Here is an 18,504-nt window from a genome sequence, read left to right as displayed (position 1 = left end):
ACTCATTGAACATAATTAGTTGACAGTTGGTGCCTACATAGAGCCTTCACCTCTACCGACTAGTGTTCATGGTATGGAGAGTACTTTGCATGGTCTCAGAAGACAAAGGTAAACTATAACCCACCTACAAACCCTGCTATTTACAATGATGACATGCCTGCAAGGTGGTTGAAAACCTGAAACTAGATAGGCCACAAACCTAGGGAAAACTAAATACAACTATTCTGTCAAAGGAACACAGCAAGAAAATGACTCCTAATGACATTCTGCTATACTATACTGATGCTATAGATCAGTTCTTTGCTCAGCCAGTATCAGAGCAGCTTTCTTCTGCAGTAGACCCACAACAAGACAATGTACAGAGTTGGAGCTCTTGGAACACTCAGTACTAAATGAGGGTGTCTCCATCAAACAATAAAGTTTCTTTCATACAATATATTCTGATTACATTTTCCCCTCCCTTCATGGCTCAGGGGATGCGGAAAGACTGTTAAAGAAACAAGGCTTTGTAGACATAACAAGACTGACACACATGACATCAGAGACTGTGGTAGTATGCATAAGGCCTGCACAAGTCTAAGCCAGAGAGTACCCCATTGCTGAGGGAAAGTAGACATAAGCCTCCGTCCCCAACCCAGAAGCTACTTCCAGTTGATAATGACATGTAAAAGAAAATTCAGTTCTAACCAATGGAGTTTCATTGGGTATACAAAACCATACTTAAGGGCAGGCCCTATGCTCGGCAGTAGATAGCCAACACAAACCTAACTCAATGGTATTTTTTTGGGGGGGGGGATTTTATCTCATTATGCTTTGCCAGAGCATTTTTTTTTTTTTGATTTTTCGAGACAGGGTTTCTCTGTAGCTTTTTTTGGTTCCTGTCCTGGAACTAGCTCTTCTAGACCAAGCTGGCCTCGAACTCACAGAGATCAGCCTGCCTCTGCCTCCCGAGTGCTGAGATTAAAGGCGTGCGCCACCACCGCCCGGCTGGCCAGAGCATTTTTTTAAACCTCACAGATCTTATATGTTGTGATTTCTGATTTTATTTTATATAACATATTTTATGTTTTCTATATGTGCAAATATGTGTATCTCAGTGTCTGTCTGTGTTTCTTGTACTTTTACAGACTCTTTTCTCCTGTTTGTTCATTTTGCTCTATCCTGGATTGTTTATTTTTAATTTCATTGTCATTATCATGATTATTATTCAGATGCTTGTTTGTTTTCTAATGAGAGAGAGAAAGAAAGGGTGTGGACCTGGACTTGAAGAGGAGAGGAGATAGGGGAAGGGAAAATGTAATATCCTTAGTCATCAGAGAAATGTAAATTAAAACTACTTGAGATTTCATCTTATCCCTATCAATGAACAAGATTAATAAAACAAGTAAAAGCACACTCTGGAAGGATTCAAGGAAAGGGGAACACTTATTTACTGCTGATGGGAATACAAACTGGTAAAGAAATCAGTGTGAAATTTCCTGAGGAAGTTGGGAATTGATCTATCTCATGATCCAGGCTATACCACTCTTGGGCATATACATCCTACTATGGAGATACTTGCTCATCCATGTTCATTGCTGCTCTAATAATAACAATCACAATTTGAAAACAGATTAGATGTCCATCAATTAATGAATGCATACTGAAATGTAATATATTTGCAGAATTGAAATATTATCCAGCTGTTTAAGACAAATGATATAAGAAATTTGCAGGTAAATCAAGCTAGAAACAATCATCCTAAATGAGATAACTCAGATCTCAAAAGATAAATATTGGGCTGGAGTGATGGCTCAGCAGTTAAGAGAACTGGAAGCTCTTCCAGAGGTCCTAAGTTCAATTCCCAGCAACTACACGGGGACTCACAACCATCTATAATGAGATCTACTGCCCTCTTCTAGCCCACAGGCACACATACATGCAAGCAGAACAGTGTATACATAATTAATAAAATCTTAAAAAAGGGAGAGATTGCATGTTTTAGCTTATATGTAGATGTTAGATTTTAAGCTTTACGTATGCACTTCAATTACAATAACCCACAGAGGTTAGGTTGCTCCTAAGAACCAAGGGGGAGGAGATCTTCCAAGGAAAAGGAAATAGAATATAGTGCAATAAAGAGGAAACTTGAATACATTTAAATGTCAAGAGGGGTGGGAGAGAGGGTAAAGGAGAAAATATGGGGAGGGACAATTAACACTAAAGGCTTTCTAACAGTTATTTGAAAATCTACTACCCAGAAGCTTCCTAAAATGTATACATATATGAAAGGAATGTAAGTGGAATCACCATATAATAGGGGAAATAATCAGACATCTTATGTTACCAAGTAAACTCCCTAGTAGCAGAAATGTGTTACATCTTGCAAAGATGTTAGCCAAACATATTCCATAGACTCTCTTAATGTCACAGACAGTTGTCAAATCTATTAATTACCTTCTACAACCTGATGTTGAGTCTCTAATGCTGAAAGCAACACTTACGCGTGTCATTGAACATGGAGAAACTGAACTTGCGTCCAACTAGAAGGTATATTCTTACTGACTACTTATGAGGTACTTTGCATGATACTGGAAGCTAAAAGCAATCATCAACCTCACCCAGCGACAAACCATGTTACCTACAATGTATCTGCCTATAAGACATACTGGTGCAATATTAAGGGAGTAACTAATCACTTTTGGGTTGGAATTAAAACACTGAGACAAAATAGGTCATGTGCCTATGGAAAAAATTAGAACTATTTATTATTCTGCAGAAGGAACACAACAATAAGATAACTACTAATGGCATATCACTATACCCATAGATCAGTGCCTTGTTCAACTCTCATGAGAGAAGTTTCTGAAGTTGTTTTCTTGCTGTAGATGGGAATTAACACAGAAATCCATAAATATACAATGTGTAGAGACTGAGACACTTTGGAGCACTCAGTCCTGAATGGGATGTCTTTATCAAATCTCTCCCCCTTCAAAGCTCAAAGATTTATGTTAGAAGGAGGCAGAAAGATTTTAAGAGCCAAAGGTAGTGGATAATTCCAAGTATCTAAACAGTGTTTTCTAGACACAACAGGGCTGATACATATATGAACTCACAAAGACTCTTGACAGCACACATAAGAACTGCACAAATACAAAAGAGACAAAATACTAGCATAGAGAAAAAGAAGTTGACACAAAGTCCTACTCCTAGCCAAGAAGTTCTTTGCAATTCATTTCTGCTAGCAAAGGGAACAATTAGTTTTCTCCATTGTAATGTGATTGGATTTATCAACCAGACTCCAGGGCAGGCCCAATGCCCAGGTATAGCTGGCCAACATAAAACAGATTCCATCACCAGAAGAACACAGTCCACAGAAACAACTAAGCAGGACTCATTGGGGCTCATAGAGACTGAAGTGTCAACCACAGAGCCTGCATGGGTGTACACCAGGCCCTCTTCATACCTGCTGTAGTTTTTATAGCTTGAGTTTTTGTTGGACGTTTAACAATGGGAGTAGGCGTATCTCTTTTTCCTGCTCTTGGGACCCTTTTCTTCCTACTGGGTTGCCTCATCCAGCCTTGATATGAGGGTTTGTGCCTAGTCTTATTGAATTTTGTTGTACTGAATTGATATCACTGGGGGAAAAAAAACCAGACTCCATTATACAGCTTATGCAGAAATCATCTTTCTGACTATCAACAGATATATGTGTGCCCAGAAGATGAAATATATTCATGAGATAAACATAAAAGCAGTGGGGGAAATACCATAGCTATTTTTAGGGAAGAAATGTAGTGGCACATGAGAAAATTACAGATAGAAGCAACCAGTCCACAGACAGTGTTTTTTGCTCTGTTTTGGCTTCTTTTTTTTTTATCTTATTTTGCTTTTCTTCTCTTTCTTTCTTTCTTTCTTTCTTTCTTTTTTTGAGAGAGAGCATGAAATTGGGTGGGAAGGGAAACATGAATGATCTGGAAGGAGTTGGAGGAATAGAGAAAATATGATAAAAATACAATGAATGAAATAAAATTCTAAAAAGCAGCCCTAAAATTTGCATAGGAAGAATATTCAACTGTAAAAGTGCTGAGAGTTGCTGGTAGCAATGGCTTTACCAGAGACACGAGAATACACAGCACATGACAGCTGAGAGTTCAAGCGTCAACCTACCGGGTGAATAATTCTCTGATGGAGGAATCTCATTAAGTAAGTCTTATAGGACCACAGACTCTGGGCCGGTTGCCTCTGTCTGTAATTTTCTCATGTGCTACTTCATTTCTTTACTAAAAATGGGTATTTTCCCCACTGCTTTTGCGTTTATTTTGTGAATATATTTCACCTATTGGGCACACAAATATCTGTAGGTTGTCAAAAAGATATTTCCGTATAAGCTGTATAATTTTGATGAACAGAAATAATACTAGAACATTTTTCATAGCTCAGACTGATGTAGGAAAATGACAATATTCTCAGTTACAAAGACAGCTTTTTACTTATTTGCTGATTTTAGACTTTAGAACAGATTCAAAATAGGCTAGATGCCTCTGCAAAATATGCAAAAGGGCAAGTTCCCAGGTGTCTGTTTGTTGAACCAAAGTCAGGCTGATAACATAAAAACCTAACTCCCTACAGCAATGGACTTTCTGCACGTATTCCTGGTCTTGGTTTGTGATGCAGGACTGAAGGTCCAGAAACTGGAGCTTGTTTAAGTCCTGAATTTCAATGTCACTCTTCTGTCTGGGAGCCCTGACCACTGAGAGCTAAGTGCCTTTACTTTAAGTCTGGTCAGCGAGACCTCTCTACCTTAAGAGAAACTATGCGACTTCTCAGATGTTATTAGAATGGATCGGACCCTGTATATGTAACTCATAATTGTCCAAAGTTAGGGGGTTGAAGGAGGTGCGTGTAGAAAGATCTATGTAGACAGAGTTTTGCAAAGGGCTTTGTAAAGAGCTGTATAGAGCTATGGAGAGAAAGCTATATAAAGAACTGTGTAGAGCTGTGTAGAGAGCTGCTGTGTAAAGAGTCGTGTACAGCTGTGTAGAAGACAGCTATGTACAAGATGAGTAGTTGTCTAGAAGACAGAGCTGTGTAGAGAGATGGAGCAGTAGCTGTGTAAAGACGTGTAAGGAGAGATATGTAAAAGAGAGACAAGTAATGGAAAGATGTGTGTGTAGGAGAGAAGAGATGGAGCTGTTGAGGAAAGATGTATGGATAGAAGACAGCTATGTAGATATGTACAGCTGTGTAAAGGAGGTGTATGGTAAATGTAGCTACACGGAGATGTTGAACACTTGTTTTGTTTTTGGCTACTCAGCCCCAAAATAACCACTCAGAAACTGTATTAATTAAATCACTGCTTGGTCCATTAGCTCTAGCTTCTTATTGGCTAACTCTTACATATTAATTTAACCCATCTCCATTAATCTGTGCATCACCACGAGGTCGTGGCCTACTTGCAAAGTTTCAATATGTCAGTCTCTGACAGTGGCTCCATGGCTTTTCCTTCACTCTGCCTCCTTTCTCCCAGCATCCTGTTTAGTTACCCGCTCCACCCTGTCTACCGAAGTTCTACCCTACCAACAGGCCAAGGCAGTTTCTTTATTCACCAATAATATTCACAGCACACAGAAGGAAATCCCACATCATGGAGACAGAGAAATTTCCAGAAAGAGATTTTTCTCTTATTTTTGGTTTTTCGAGACAGGGTTTCTCTGTAGCTTTGGTGTCTGTCCTGTAACTTCCTTTGTAGACCAGGCTGGCCTCAAGTTCACAGAGATTCTCCTGTCTCTGTGTTCTGAGTGCTAGGATTAAAGGCACGAACCACTACCCGGCCAGAAAGAACTTTTTAAAGACAAAGCAAAAGAGGAAAGTTTCCATCAGAAAGCATGTGTTTCTTTCTTATTCCCCTCATATAGAAAAAGTCTAGCCCTTGCTGCATTTGTGGATTTTTTTTTTTTTTTTTGCACACCCTGGGCTGCTGGAGGCTGGCCCTCCAGATAGCAGTATAAAAAAAAAATGCAAAGTCGGGTTTCTAAATTATAATGCTTTCATGTATAAAGAACTACTTTTGAACATAACGTGTCCAGCATTATTCTCTACAAAGCATATCTACCTGTGAGGCAGGCAAACCTCAAAAAGCTTCTGTTTACAGGAAAGAAACAACTAAATAATGCATTGCTTTTACAAAGATAAGGTGAGACAATAAAATTAGAAGTATGGGGCGAATGTCTTCTCTAAGAACAACAGAGAAATCTCCTGAGATCTCAAGTTGGGATCCGAATGTTTACACAGAGAGAGAAGCATTTGAAGGAGAAGGTAAGGCAAAGTCTTTAGCATGATAGCAATGGATGAGTCTGAGGGACAGAAAGCCAGCATAAACAGAGCAGAGAGAGTAAGTGTAGACTGGAGAGCTAGGATTAGAGTCAGGCAAAGCTTTTGGAGGTCAGAATAAGAACTTGTTTTTTAATAAAGATGTATTGGGAAATGCAGAACTTGAAAGGAGGGAAAATCTGAATGGTATTTTAAAAACACCTGCTGCTTTATAAAGAACAGAGGGAATAAGAGGTTGCAGCAAGAAAGCAATTCTAAGAGAAACTGTACTGTTTTATCTAAGGCTCATACTGAAAATAAAATCCATTATTTATTTGTATTTCCCTTAAGTTTCTCTGTAAAATACAATGTCACAATGTCACTAAAGTTCACAAATTTTATGATTTGTAATCTTAGACTGACCTAGTCATTTCATTTTAAAATTACTAATTTCTATTTCTGAATTCAATTGAATCCTTAAAAATAAAGTACTTGAAAACATTAAACTAAGTGATTTAAATCACGTGACCTTTTGAATTAAGCTTCATTTATCTGATCAATGAGTCAAGAGGAATATGAACACAAGTAAAGCAAAGTACTAACAGTTTGTACTACCTATAAAGGAACTGCACATTACAGAAGACTAAAAAGGCTTATAAATGATGTCCAAGTCTCTATTGAACAATTACCTATATTAATTGGTTAAAAAATGGCAGACTGGCAAAGGAAACAGAATGCTCAATAGAACTTAGAACATTAAAAGCAAAACATAATAAAACAAAGAAAAAAATCCCTAACAACTAGAAATTAATTAAAGGAATGTAGGATTTTCTTTGCTTTTGTGCATCAATTTTTATAGCCTAATCAATAAAGGGAAATCCTAGAGGAATAAATATAGGTAACATTTTACACAAAACAATCAATGCTCAAATACATGCTTTATCACTACAAAATTATCTTGCATATAGTGCATTTTAATTTTGAAAATTTGCATTTTTTCTTAAAAGAATGTATTATATATCAGCATTACAAAATGTCATACTCAAAATGGATAGCATTTAATTGGTATCTATTAAAGGATATTATCTAGAACAGGGCCGAGTACAGCATTTTACAAGAGCTGGACAAACATCCTGGGTTTTATGAGTACAGCATGCTGTCTTTTGCAGACCATAAGCTCTGAGACTGCAGAGTGAGAGCAGGACCCATAAAAACGTAAAAAAAATTGGCCACAGCTGAGTTACTACAAAGTTTTACCAACAGATATAAAAATCTAACTTTTTATAATTTTCATGTCCTGCAAAACTGTGATTTTTTTTTGTTCTATACAGGGAAAAATGTAGGGCTGGGGTTAGAACTCAAGAATAGTGCTTGACTCACAAACATGAGGCCCTGATTTTAAACTTCAACATCGGAAAAAGAAAAGAAAAAAAAAGAAACAACTTAATCTCATTCTTATAATATCAGTTTCATAGTGCATGGTTTACATATGGCTCGTAGCTGCAAATTAAAATGTATTTCTTTCATTTTTAAACCAAGTATATTTTATTTAATTTTTAGATATGTATCCCTGGCTGTCCAAGAACCTGCTATGCAGACCAGGCTTGCCTCACAGAGACCTGTCTGCCTCTGTCTCCAAAGTTCTGGGATTAGAAGGTGTGTGCCACCATGTTGGGCCAAAGAGATTTTTTTAAAAATATGTAATCCCTTTCAAATGAAAATGTTATTCTTAATTATTAAAACATACACTTCTAGAATATAAGGTAACTAAAAATTAAGAAATTAAAAAGGTCTTCATCACCTTTTACTCATTAACCTAAAGGGAAAAGAAATAGGACAGTTAAGTGTAAACCTAAGTATCTTTAAATCTACATACCACAGATGCTCCTCTACCCGTCTGTGTACTTCCCAGCCACGGCATATTGATTGGAGTGCCAGGGTTGCTGTGTGTATATGGAGTTGAACCTTGGACAGCTGTTAAATCATCACGAGCATGTATCACCAAGAAATCTTCTGATCTACAAAGAAACATCAACTAGAATGAAAACATCAGTTCTTCATTTTTTTTCTCCCTGGAGTCTGTCCTGGAACTTGCTCTATAGATCAGTCTGGCCTCAAACTCAGAGATTCACCTGCATCTGCTTCCTGAGCGCTGGGATTAAAAGTGTGCATCACCACCCGGCTCTTCGATTCTTTTTTACATTCCAATTCCCTTTAAGAAGCTACAGTCACGACTTACTTACCACCCCTAGTCACGGCAGCACGTGCTACTCTGCTTACAATTACAAGCACTGTGTTTGAGACAAGTGCTGCCTGCTGTTCAAGAGGGCACTTAAATCTCTTAAGAAGGTTTTCCAAAGTTACAGTTCAGTGGATAAAAATCACTCATATTATATAACTGAATTAAAAACAAAGCATAAGAATACCCTTTGGTTTCTGTTTCTGTATCATCATCCACCCATGTATAGATCTGTGTGGCCAGAATTCCAGAAACATCCAGTTCTTGTACATCATGGCTGGAAGCAATTGCTATGCAATTTCTATTTGCCTGAAAAAAATAAATCATGTTAACTTTTACATTAAAAAGCCCAATGGGTCTATGAGCTACTTCTGAAGAAAATCTCTAATCTCCAATAACATGCACAAAAACATTTTTACCAACTAATATTTTAATTTAGGGGGGTTGGTTTTTTAGAGACAGGGTTTCTTTCTTTTTCTTTTTTTTATTTTTTATTGAGAAAAGGAGAAAAAGAAAAAAAAAAACAAGTTTCCACCTCCTCCCAGCCTCCCATTTCCCTCCCCCTCCTCCCGCCCTTCTCCCCCTCCCCCCACTCCTTTCCCCCTCCCTCTCCAGTCCAAAGAGCAGTCAGGGTTTTCTGCCCTGTGGTAAGTCCTAGGTCCTCCCCCCTCTGTCCATATCTAGGAAGGTGAACATCCAAACTGGCTAGGCTCCCACCAAGCCAGCACATTAAGCAGGATCAAAACCCCGTGCCATTGTCCTTTGCTTCTCATCAGCCCTCATTGTTCGCCATGTTCAGAGAGTCCAGTTTTATCCCATGCTTTTTCAGTCACAGTCCAGCTGGCCTTGGTGAGCTCCCAATAGATCAGCTCCACTGTCTCAGTGGGTGGGTGCACCCCTTGTGGGTGCTTTGGAGCCTGTCCTGGAACTAGTTCTTGTAGACCAACTCGGCCTCAAACTCAGAGATCCACCTGCCTCTGCCTCCTGAGTGCTGGGATTAAAGGCATACACCACTATCCCAGCCTTAAATTAACTTTTTTAAAAAATGTTTTAATTTTTTATGGTATTTTGCCTGCATGCATGTCTGTGTGAGGGTGTTATATTCTCTAGAACTGAAGTTACAGACAGTTGTGAGCTGCTCATTTGGGCGCTAGAAAGAACTGCAGTCCTCTGGAAGAGCAGCCTGTGCTCTTATAACCACTGAACTATCTCTCCAGCCTCTTAAACTAATTTTAATAATTAAATTTTTGGTAATTTAATTTGGTAATTAAGCTTGAATGAAAGAAATGTTCACACTCTAGGAATTCTAGACCACCTAACAAAAAGTCAAATAGAAATAAAAAATGTTTGAACTACTTTATTTCCTCTTTCCAAGCAGTTTCTCTACTCTTCCAGACGACTTTTATTGTCCTAATATTTGTACAACAAAAACACAAATAGTAGGCAGATGCAGCAGCAGCTCACACCTGTTGCAGCTGGGGACTCTGAATTCAGTGACCTCCAGTAAACAACCCACTGCTAACGTTTTGTCACTCTGCAGGGGTTGGGAAAAAACCAGTCACTGGTAGCCCAAAGAACTAGTGTGAAGAGATTCATCTAATAGTGACTTCTTGTGCTACCAGATGTGAACTGTCTGTCCCTAGTCAGTGAAACTAAATTCTTGTGTTATCAAATGGCATCCGATAAACTAAAAATAACATATTAGTTTGAATATAAGATACAGTCTCAGACCATCACAACTCTCATTACAGGTAATACCCAATGAAACAAACGGGGGAAAAGCTTAATCTTTTTTTTTTTTTTTTTTTTTTTTTTTGAGACAGGGTTTCTCTGTGGCTTTGGAGCCTGTCCTGGAACTAGCTCTGTAGACCAGGCTGGTCTCGAACTCACAGAGATCCGCCTGCCTCTGCCTCCCGAGTGCTGGGGAAAAGCTTAATCTTAAGGCCATTTTAAAAACATGAAATGTAAAACAAAACAGATTATTTGTGAGCTACAAATTTTGGAAGAATGTAAAAATGTAATACCAAAATGTAGAGAAATAATTATATAACATATTTATAAAAGTGAACAGCAGATTTCATATATGTAGATGACTATTTATAGTTACTCATACATTTTAAGGGGAAGGCAGATAATCCTGAGTGAGGACAGAATTTGTATGTGTGTGTGCTCATATGTACCCCCACATAGACATAGACACAAACACACATACACTCACTACTCAGAGTTACATAGATATTACAACTTGAGAATTGCCTAAGGGTTAACTGCAGTTCTGCCTGGTCTAAACATAACTAGTTCACAGATGTTTATGATGGAGATGAAATTAAAGATACAGGAAACTATAAGGACAGATGGCTAAAGAACAAGTTAGATAAAGTCGAGAAGATGGGTATAGAATATAAAAATGAACAATCTACTGGTAAAAGGCTTTCTAAGTGTTACAAAACATACACATGCTGAGGCTGAAGCAGGAGGCTCACCTGAAGGCAAAGAGTACCACAAAGGGTCTGGCTGATAACATTGTAAAATTAAAAATAAATATGTGCATATGTCCTTAGGTATACATAAAAAAACCATAATCCTACCCTTTTAAGTTGAAAAAGAAACAATAAGACACCAAAAACAATGCTGTATAGCAATCTGGGGGAAATTCAAGTGGGATAAGATTCACAAAACTTCACCCTTGGACTATTATACTTAACACTACCTCTTCTCCTGGAGTTCACAGATACCTCTAAGGAGGATGTTAAACAGAAGACTAAAGACTATAAAATAAACACAGAAATTGGACTTCTAATACATGAGTTTAAGTTCTTCAAATACCTTAGAAAGTCTCTTTGGATTAACGATGTATTATTTTCTATCTATTTTAAAGTTTTTGCTTAAAATTCAAATACTCAACACTGTTCTCTGCAGAGCAATAAAGTATTTTATTAGATGTATCTCCCAGATAATATAATAAACAAAACTCCATTAGCAAATTATATAATAAATTTAATAAAAGAAAGTTCTTACTGAGATTATAATTTAAGGAATGGGAAGTAAATGTGGAAGTAGAGTACTTTCACTGAATAAACTGATAAAAGTGTTCCCCAGCAAGGACTAGTTAGAAGTCACAGGAAAGACATCTACGTACTTACTTTATTAACAGCAAAGGCAGTAATGATATCAGATTCCTTATGAATAATTCGTGCTTTACCTCCAGGATATCCCAAATCTGCCTCTATCTAAATAGAAGAGAGTATAATATTAAAATGTCTATTTTATTAATAAAACAAATGACCAAATCAAATTAATTTTAATAAAGTTTTAAAATACACCAATTCCAAAGGCACTATGGTAGATGCTAAATATATCAGATTTATTTATTTTTATTTTATGTGCATTGGTGTTTTGCCTGCACATTTGTCTGTGTGACGGCCAGATTCCATGGAAGTGGAGTTAGAGACAGTTGTGAGCCACCATGTGGGTGCTGGAAATTGAACCCGGGTCCTCTGGAAGAGCAGCTTAACCACTGAGCTATCTCTCCAGGACTTATTATCCCAGAAAAGAATTTGATGAGAGGAATTTTTCAAGCTTGTTTTCATACATAAAAAGACAGTTGATAGAAACACATAACTTCTTGAGTTGTTTATCCTCCTAAAGCAACAATGAACTAACTTTTAAAGATCAAAATATTTTAATTATTTTTTGCTATTTTGTTTTGTTTTTCAAAACAAGGTTTCTCTGTGCCACCCTGGTTGTCCCGGACCTCAAGTTGTAGACCATGCTGGCCTTCAAATCAGAGATCTTCCTCATCTGTTGGGATTAAAGCTTCCTCACCTCTTATCTATCACCTGGCTGACATTATATGTGTGTATGTGTGTATATATATATATTTTATTAAAAAAGAAAACAATCTTTTTTTTTTCATTTTACATACCAATCCCAGTTCCCACTCCCTCCCCTCCTCCCTCTTCCCTTCCACCCACCTCCCCCACCCCACCCTCATCCACTCCTCAGAGAGGGTAAGGCACATTGCTTTGAGGAAGGTCCAATGCTTGCATATATATATTCCTACTATATCTAAGCTGAAGAAGGTATCCATCCAAAGAGAATGGGTTCCTAAAAAAGCCAGTGCATGCAGTTGGGATGAATCCTGGTGCCGCTGCCTGGCATTTTAATTACTGAAGTAAAGATTTCCCAAGTTTCTGAGTAATGTAATTATTTAATAATTCCTATAAGTATTACAAGAAAGGTCAAGTGGTAATTAGTTCAGTCTTACAGACCACAAGGGTTCACTGTTGGATATTTTTGGTATTTTGTTTCCCCCTCTAAACCATCCACTCAAAAGTCCAAAGGCCATTCTTAGTTCATAGACTAATAACAGTTGTTATCTTACCAGCCAGTTGTAGTTTACTGACTTCTGATCTAAAATAACCTTCCATTTAATAAGGAGAAACTGGAGTCCCAGAAAGGATGTAACTCAACCAAGTCAGTAATTAATTTTAGTAGTTGAATAAATATATTCAAGTGAGTTTACAGGAAGGACACATTTCGACATTCTGTTTATTCTAGAAAAGGCACATACGTATGTATAACACCTTTGAATTCAGAAGAGAACACTTATAATCAACACTTATAATCAATATTTACCAAAATTAATTAGTTGGAAAGCTCAAAATATTAATTTATCTTATTTTACTTACCTTTAATGTCTAAAATAGATTACTAAGAAATGTTTAAAATCTCATTATGAAATGCAGAAATCATTATTTTGAAATTAGCATATAACAAATTTAGATAAAAATATCACCAATGGCTGCTCATTGATTTAAAATAATCAATTTATTTTAAAAAATGGCCTCCAGAATAATTTTAATTGTAAGGTAATTGAAGAGACTTATGCAATAACAAAGCCTATATACCCTAATATAAGCAAAAATTATATATACTATATATATACACATACACACACACACATATATATATGTACAAAAGTCAAATATAGTCAATCTAAAATGTAACTAACTTACAAACATAAAACAATTTCAGTGTTTGATAACCAAACATTCTGGGTTGAGGTTCTAATTCTAAGGCAAGTATTTGCTCTGGCCGATTTCTGTATTTTTTAAAATGAAAACTCGATTTGTCCATTTATATTCCTGGTATCTAAAGCACCACACCAAGGGGCTACTCCAGTGCTTGTGGATTATCAACAAAGTACACCAAGAGACCACCTCTGGGTCTAAAGAAACGGAAGGTATTAGAAGAGACATGACATTTTCACAGAACAAAAGAATCTACAGGCGATAGGCCCAAGGAACATGCTGGTTTCATGTGGTGAACTTTCCCCAACTTTACCGTGGAAAGAAAGTGAAAACAAATTAATTTCAAAAAAAGCTTTCTGAATACGGGAATAAATTCTTATCCTCTCATTCAAAACAATGTTTCTCAACAGCATGGTATCAAAATTGCCTCCTTGATATTCAACTGGGTGGTATTTTAAATATGAAGGTTCTGAACACCATGTCAAACACACAATCAAATCACACAGGGGTGAGCAAAGAAATAGGGCTTAGCATCTCAACAGTTTCTGGTACAGTCTATGTGAGAATGACTATACAAGTAGGATTTTTTAAGATCTGCAGAACAGGCAGGTGCAGCTTATGAAAAGGCCTTAAAGGTTACAATAAAAATTCATTTGTCACATGAATGTTTAGAGGCCTTCCAATGATTCTGGAAATTCTGTTAGTAGCTGAAACATAAAGGATGTGAGAATGGCTATCAGAAAAGCAGGTAAGACACTATAATGGCTCAAATGATAAATGAGGAAGACTGGATTAGGAAAGCAAGTATTACAGGGTTAGAATGGGATAACTTGTAATTATGGGCTGTATTCTTTTAGCACGACTTAAGAGAAGCTGACTCTAGTTTTCAAGATTGATAAATGTTTGTTTTTTGTTTTTTTGAGACAGGGTTTCTCTGTGTAGCTTTGAAGCCTGTCTTGGCACCACTCTGTAGACCAGACTGGCCTTGAACTCACAGAGATCTGCCTGTCTCTGCCTCCCAAGTGTTGGGATTAAAGGCATGTGTCACCACTGCCTGTCAGGAAGTCACCATTTACTGAGAAAAGTGAAAAAAAAAAAGTGGTCTTAGGTCAGGAGTAAGGAATGTATAGCCTTTAGTAATGAATTGGAACTAGTGTGATTTGAAATGTACCAGCACACAGATAATACTTAAACTATAAGAGCAACCAAAAAGGAAAGTTAGAACAGAACTGAGTTCTTAGCACATGCATTCTCAAGGACAGATAAAAGTGAGGTCTGGTTATAAGTTCTCAGTGAACTGGCTAACACACACACACACAAAAAAAAAACCCTTGGGGTTATAGAAATTGAGCTAAAAAACATTAGGAAACTGCCAGGGATCAATAGTATCAAAGGATACTGAAAGTTGAAATGAAGAAGACAGAAATTGGCAACTGAATTTAGCTTGCTTTAAAGCCAGTTATGCCAAGTACAATCTGAGTTGAATGGGCTAAAGACAGTACCTAACTATGTAAGGTTCTTACATCTCGTGACTAGAGAGGGAACTTCAGGGACATAAAGGACTGAAATTTTCTTCCTGAATTAAGACAGTTTGGTCATGATGTTTGCAGTAGGAAAACAGGGAAATGGCAATTTCATGGAAGAAAGTATAATGTCAACAGGTTAATAAAAATTAAATCTAGAATAAACTATTATGATTGCTAAAATTTAAAAGCCTTTGATGTCATATGTTAGAATGAAAGGTAATTGAGATTTTAAACACTGCTGGTAAGAACATAAAATGGTATAATTACCCAAGAAAACACTTAGATAATTTCCTAAAAAGTTAAAACATATATCAAGGTTACACACTTGCATCAATCTCTAGTACTGCAAAAATCTATGCCTAGTATGTAATTTAGCCATCTCTCCTAGGCATTTACATAAGAGAAATGAAAGCCTATATACAAAGACCCTTATGCATAAATTTTCAAGGCAGCCATATTTGAAACTGCTCCAATATAATGCAATTAGCTCAAATCACTAGGAAAAAAAGATGAACAGATTATGACACAGCTGGATAATATAATGAGTATCAGCAATAAGAAGTCATGAACTATCAAAATACACAACATTGAGAAATCTCAAAATAATTATGCTAAGTAAAAAGACACAGGTTAAAACGAAAATACAAATCCAGGCATGGGGGCTTATGCCTGCAATCTTCAGCACCTCAGAGGCTAAGGCAGGAGGTGTGAGAGGTCAGCAGGGGCTACCTAGTTAGCTCCTGGCTGGCCTAGTCTTCAGAATAAGATTCTGTCTTAAATACAACAGCAAAAATAAAATGACATATGATTTCATCTGAATATAATTCCTGAAGATGAAAATAAATCTAAACATTTGTAGCTACTTGGGGGAAGAAAAGGAGAGAGAAGGAAGAAAACGAGAAAGTCTAAAATGTGAGAGTTGATGTGTATAACTACCATCTTGAAGGTGGTGATGGTTATCCCAAACAAGCTAGATTATTTAAATATGTAGTTACTTAAGTTCACAAAATAATGGTTTTAGTTTTTAAAGGCATCACATGATTTCCTCATAATATTTTTACACATGTGTATTATACTTTGTTCTAATTTGTCTTCCTTTCCTACTATCCTCCTCTTTCCCTTCTGCCCCTCCTATGTTGGTTTCTTTCCTCTCTGCATGTCACAGATACTCCCATTATCCTTTGTTTTATAGTTATTTCCTCATGAAGCATTCCATCCTAGACAAAAGGAGGGACACTGTTGAAAATTTAAAGAAACTAACAAAACTTAGAAGGCTCAGGAAACTAATGAAATTTACAAGGCTCAAGAAACTAAAGAGTACAAGGTTGACAAGGTCCTTCCTTCAAAAAAGGCTGTTTGTAGGGACGATTGCAAATTGGGCCAGGAGCTCCAGAGAGGCAGGTTTTGTGAGAGTCACCATGTAAGGCACACTTTTCAGTGATGTAGCTGCTTTAGAGTTGCACATGCTCAAGCACACAACCCTAACAAACTCAGTTTCACTAAGGCAGACTGGATAGGAGCTGTTTCTCCCGGCTGCCATGAGATCCTCTCTGGGGTAAATAGGTTTATTCAGTCACATAAACACACCCCTTTTCCTCTTTTCCTTTTCGTTTAAGATGTTTGCCTCTCCTCTCACAATTCCCTTTCTGGTTTCATAACCTATGTAACACACACACACACACACACACACACACACACACACACACACTTACATACAGGTTCATGTAAAGAAACATGATATTTATCTAGTCTGGCTTACTTTGCTTAAAATAATGATTTCTAGTGTCATCCATTTTTCTGTGTCATGATTTTGTTTTTCTTCATAACATTTCATTGTGTACATGTACCGCATTACCACTCCATCTATTGTCAGATACCTATGCTGGCTCCATTTCTTAGCTATTGTGAATAGTGTAACAACAAACAAAGATGTGCCTCTGGGGTGTGTTGACTTAGCCCAGAAGTGGGTCTAGAGGAATTCTATTTTTAGTTTTCTGAGGAACCTCCATATTAATTTCCATAGTGGCTGTACCAGTTTATACCCCTACAGCAGTGAGTAGAGCTCCTCTCTGCCTATATCCTTGTCAACATTTGTTATGCTTTATATTCTCGATGGTGGCCATTCAAATTGGGATGAGATATAATTTCAAAATAGCTTTAATTTATATTCTCCTGTTAATTAGGATAAAGAATAGTTTTTCAAATTTTTTTTGGCCATTTGCATTTCTCACATAAAGATGTTTCCTAAGTATAGCTAAAATAGTTAAGATGGTAACCAAACAATGACTAGTTTCAAGAAGCATGGACAAGTCTTTAGACATATGTCAAGAAAACAAATTTTATATAAATAGTATCAAAAGAAAAATATTTGAAAAATATTTTTTCAATTTCCAATAATAAATACATTATTTAGTATAATTATCCAAGCAAAGAAAATTGTTACCTAAAAAAAATTGTTGTATTTTCTCAACATAAAAATTAAAAAATTCAAAATATACAAACATCTATCAGCTTTAGATATAATATATGCGTTATATCAAGTCAGTTTTTTATTAATTGCATAGGATTAGTCTATTTCACTAATTCCTTTGGGAAACAATAAGAATTAATGTCCTTAAAAATATTTTCTGAGAAAAAATTTCCCCCTAAAAATTATCAATGAAAGATTGTCTTAAATTTCTCAGTCATATAATTTAGATCGGATGAGTTAAATATCAACATAATGTTGTAGCCACAGAAATTCTATGAGTCATTTATGTTTATACAAATTCTTATGTGCTCTGCTTTACTTCTGAAGAACTTAGGCACTTAATACACACAAGGATACATGTTACATGCTATTTTGAAGCAAAATAAATACTATATAATAGTAATTGCTATAATTTTCAAATAAGAGATAAATTTAACAATGCTATTACTATATTTTACACTTCTTGATGTAATTATATTCCCTAAACTTGAAAGGTATTTACTCAGAAAATCTGTAGCCAACAAAAGAAACATTCAACTCCCTTTTAAAACTGCATTCTTTTAATTACTAAAAGAGGACCAATTTTTATGATTGCAACAGCTAAATTGTTATGATGAAACAGCAAACTGAGCAGATACGCTTCATTCCACTGGAAACCAAGTTCAGCTGAAAACTAAAATGCAAATTTCTTTTTGTTCTGGTCAAGAATGCAATTTTTAATTTCAGTTGAATGACATTATGTACCTTATTGATGTTTGGCTCCTCCATCATAGAATTTTTGATGGTTTCATTGTTGTCCTCTAATAACTTCATTAAGAAAGAATAATCACATGTCAAAGAATAAAGATGAGATGTAACATGTACAACACTGAAGTATATTTTAAACTTATATTTGTAATCAAATTACTAAAAAAATAAGGAAATGATATCTTCTTAAATTTCATA

The 18,504-nt window shown here is 36.3% G+C and overlaps 1 protein-coding gene across 4 annotated transcripts in view; it reads right to left on the bottom strand.

Annotated features, from left to right (window-relative positions):
- LOC121441937 (dmX-like protein 1) overlaps positions 1 to 18,504 on the bottom strand; it is a 143,667-nt gene that overhangs the window by 18,859 nt on the left and 106,304 nt on the right. For 2 of the 4 annotated variants that reach the window (XM_041643338.1, XM_041643340.1), the window contains 4 exons: positions 18,304 to 18,366; positions 11,674 to 11,760; positions 8,718 to 8,839; positions 8,168 to 8,309 (listed from right to left, as the gene is read on the bottom strand). In XM_041643338.1, coding sequence (XP_041499272.1) covers positions 8,168 to 8,309; positions 8,718 to 8,839; positions 11,674 to 11,760; positions 18,304 to 18,366 — 414 coding nt within the window. The remainder of the gene's footprint in view (positions 1 to 8,167; positions 8,310 to 8,717; positions 8,840 to 11,673; positions 11,761 to 18,303; positions 18,367 to 18,504) is intronic. The other 2 variants (XM_041643339.1, XM_041643341.1) reach the window with 1 other exon arrangement.

Source organism: Microtus oregoni, unplaced genomic scaffold (assembly GCF_018167655.1).
Source record: "Microtus oregoni isolate MIOR12 unplaced genomic scaffold, Mior012 000085F_ref0000168, whole genome shotgun sequence".
In the NCBI taxonomy this organism is placed as follows: Eukaryota; Metazoa; Chordata; class Mammalia; order Rodentia; family Cricetidae; genus Microtus; species Microtus oregoni.
The sequence above is the reverse complement of the archived record's forward strand: the minus strand, read 5'-3'. Positions and strand labels throughout refer to the sequence as shown.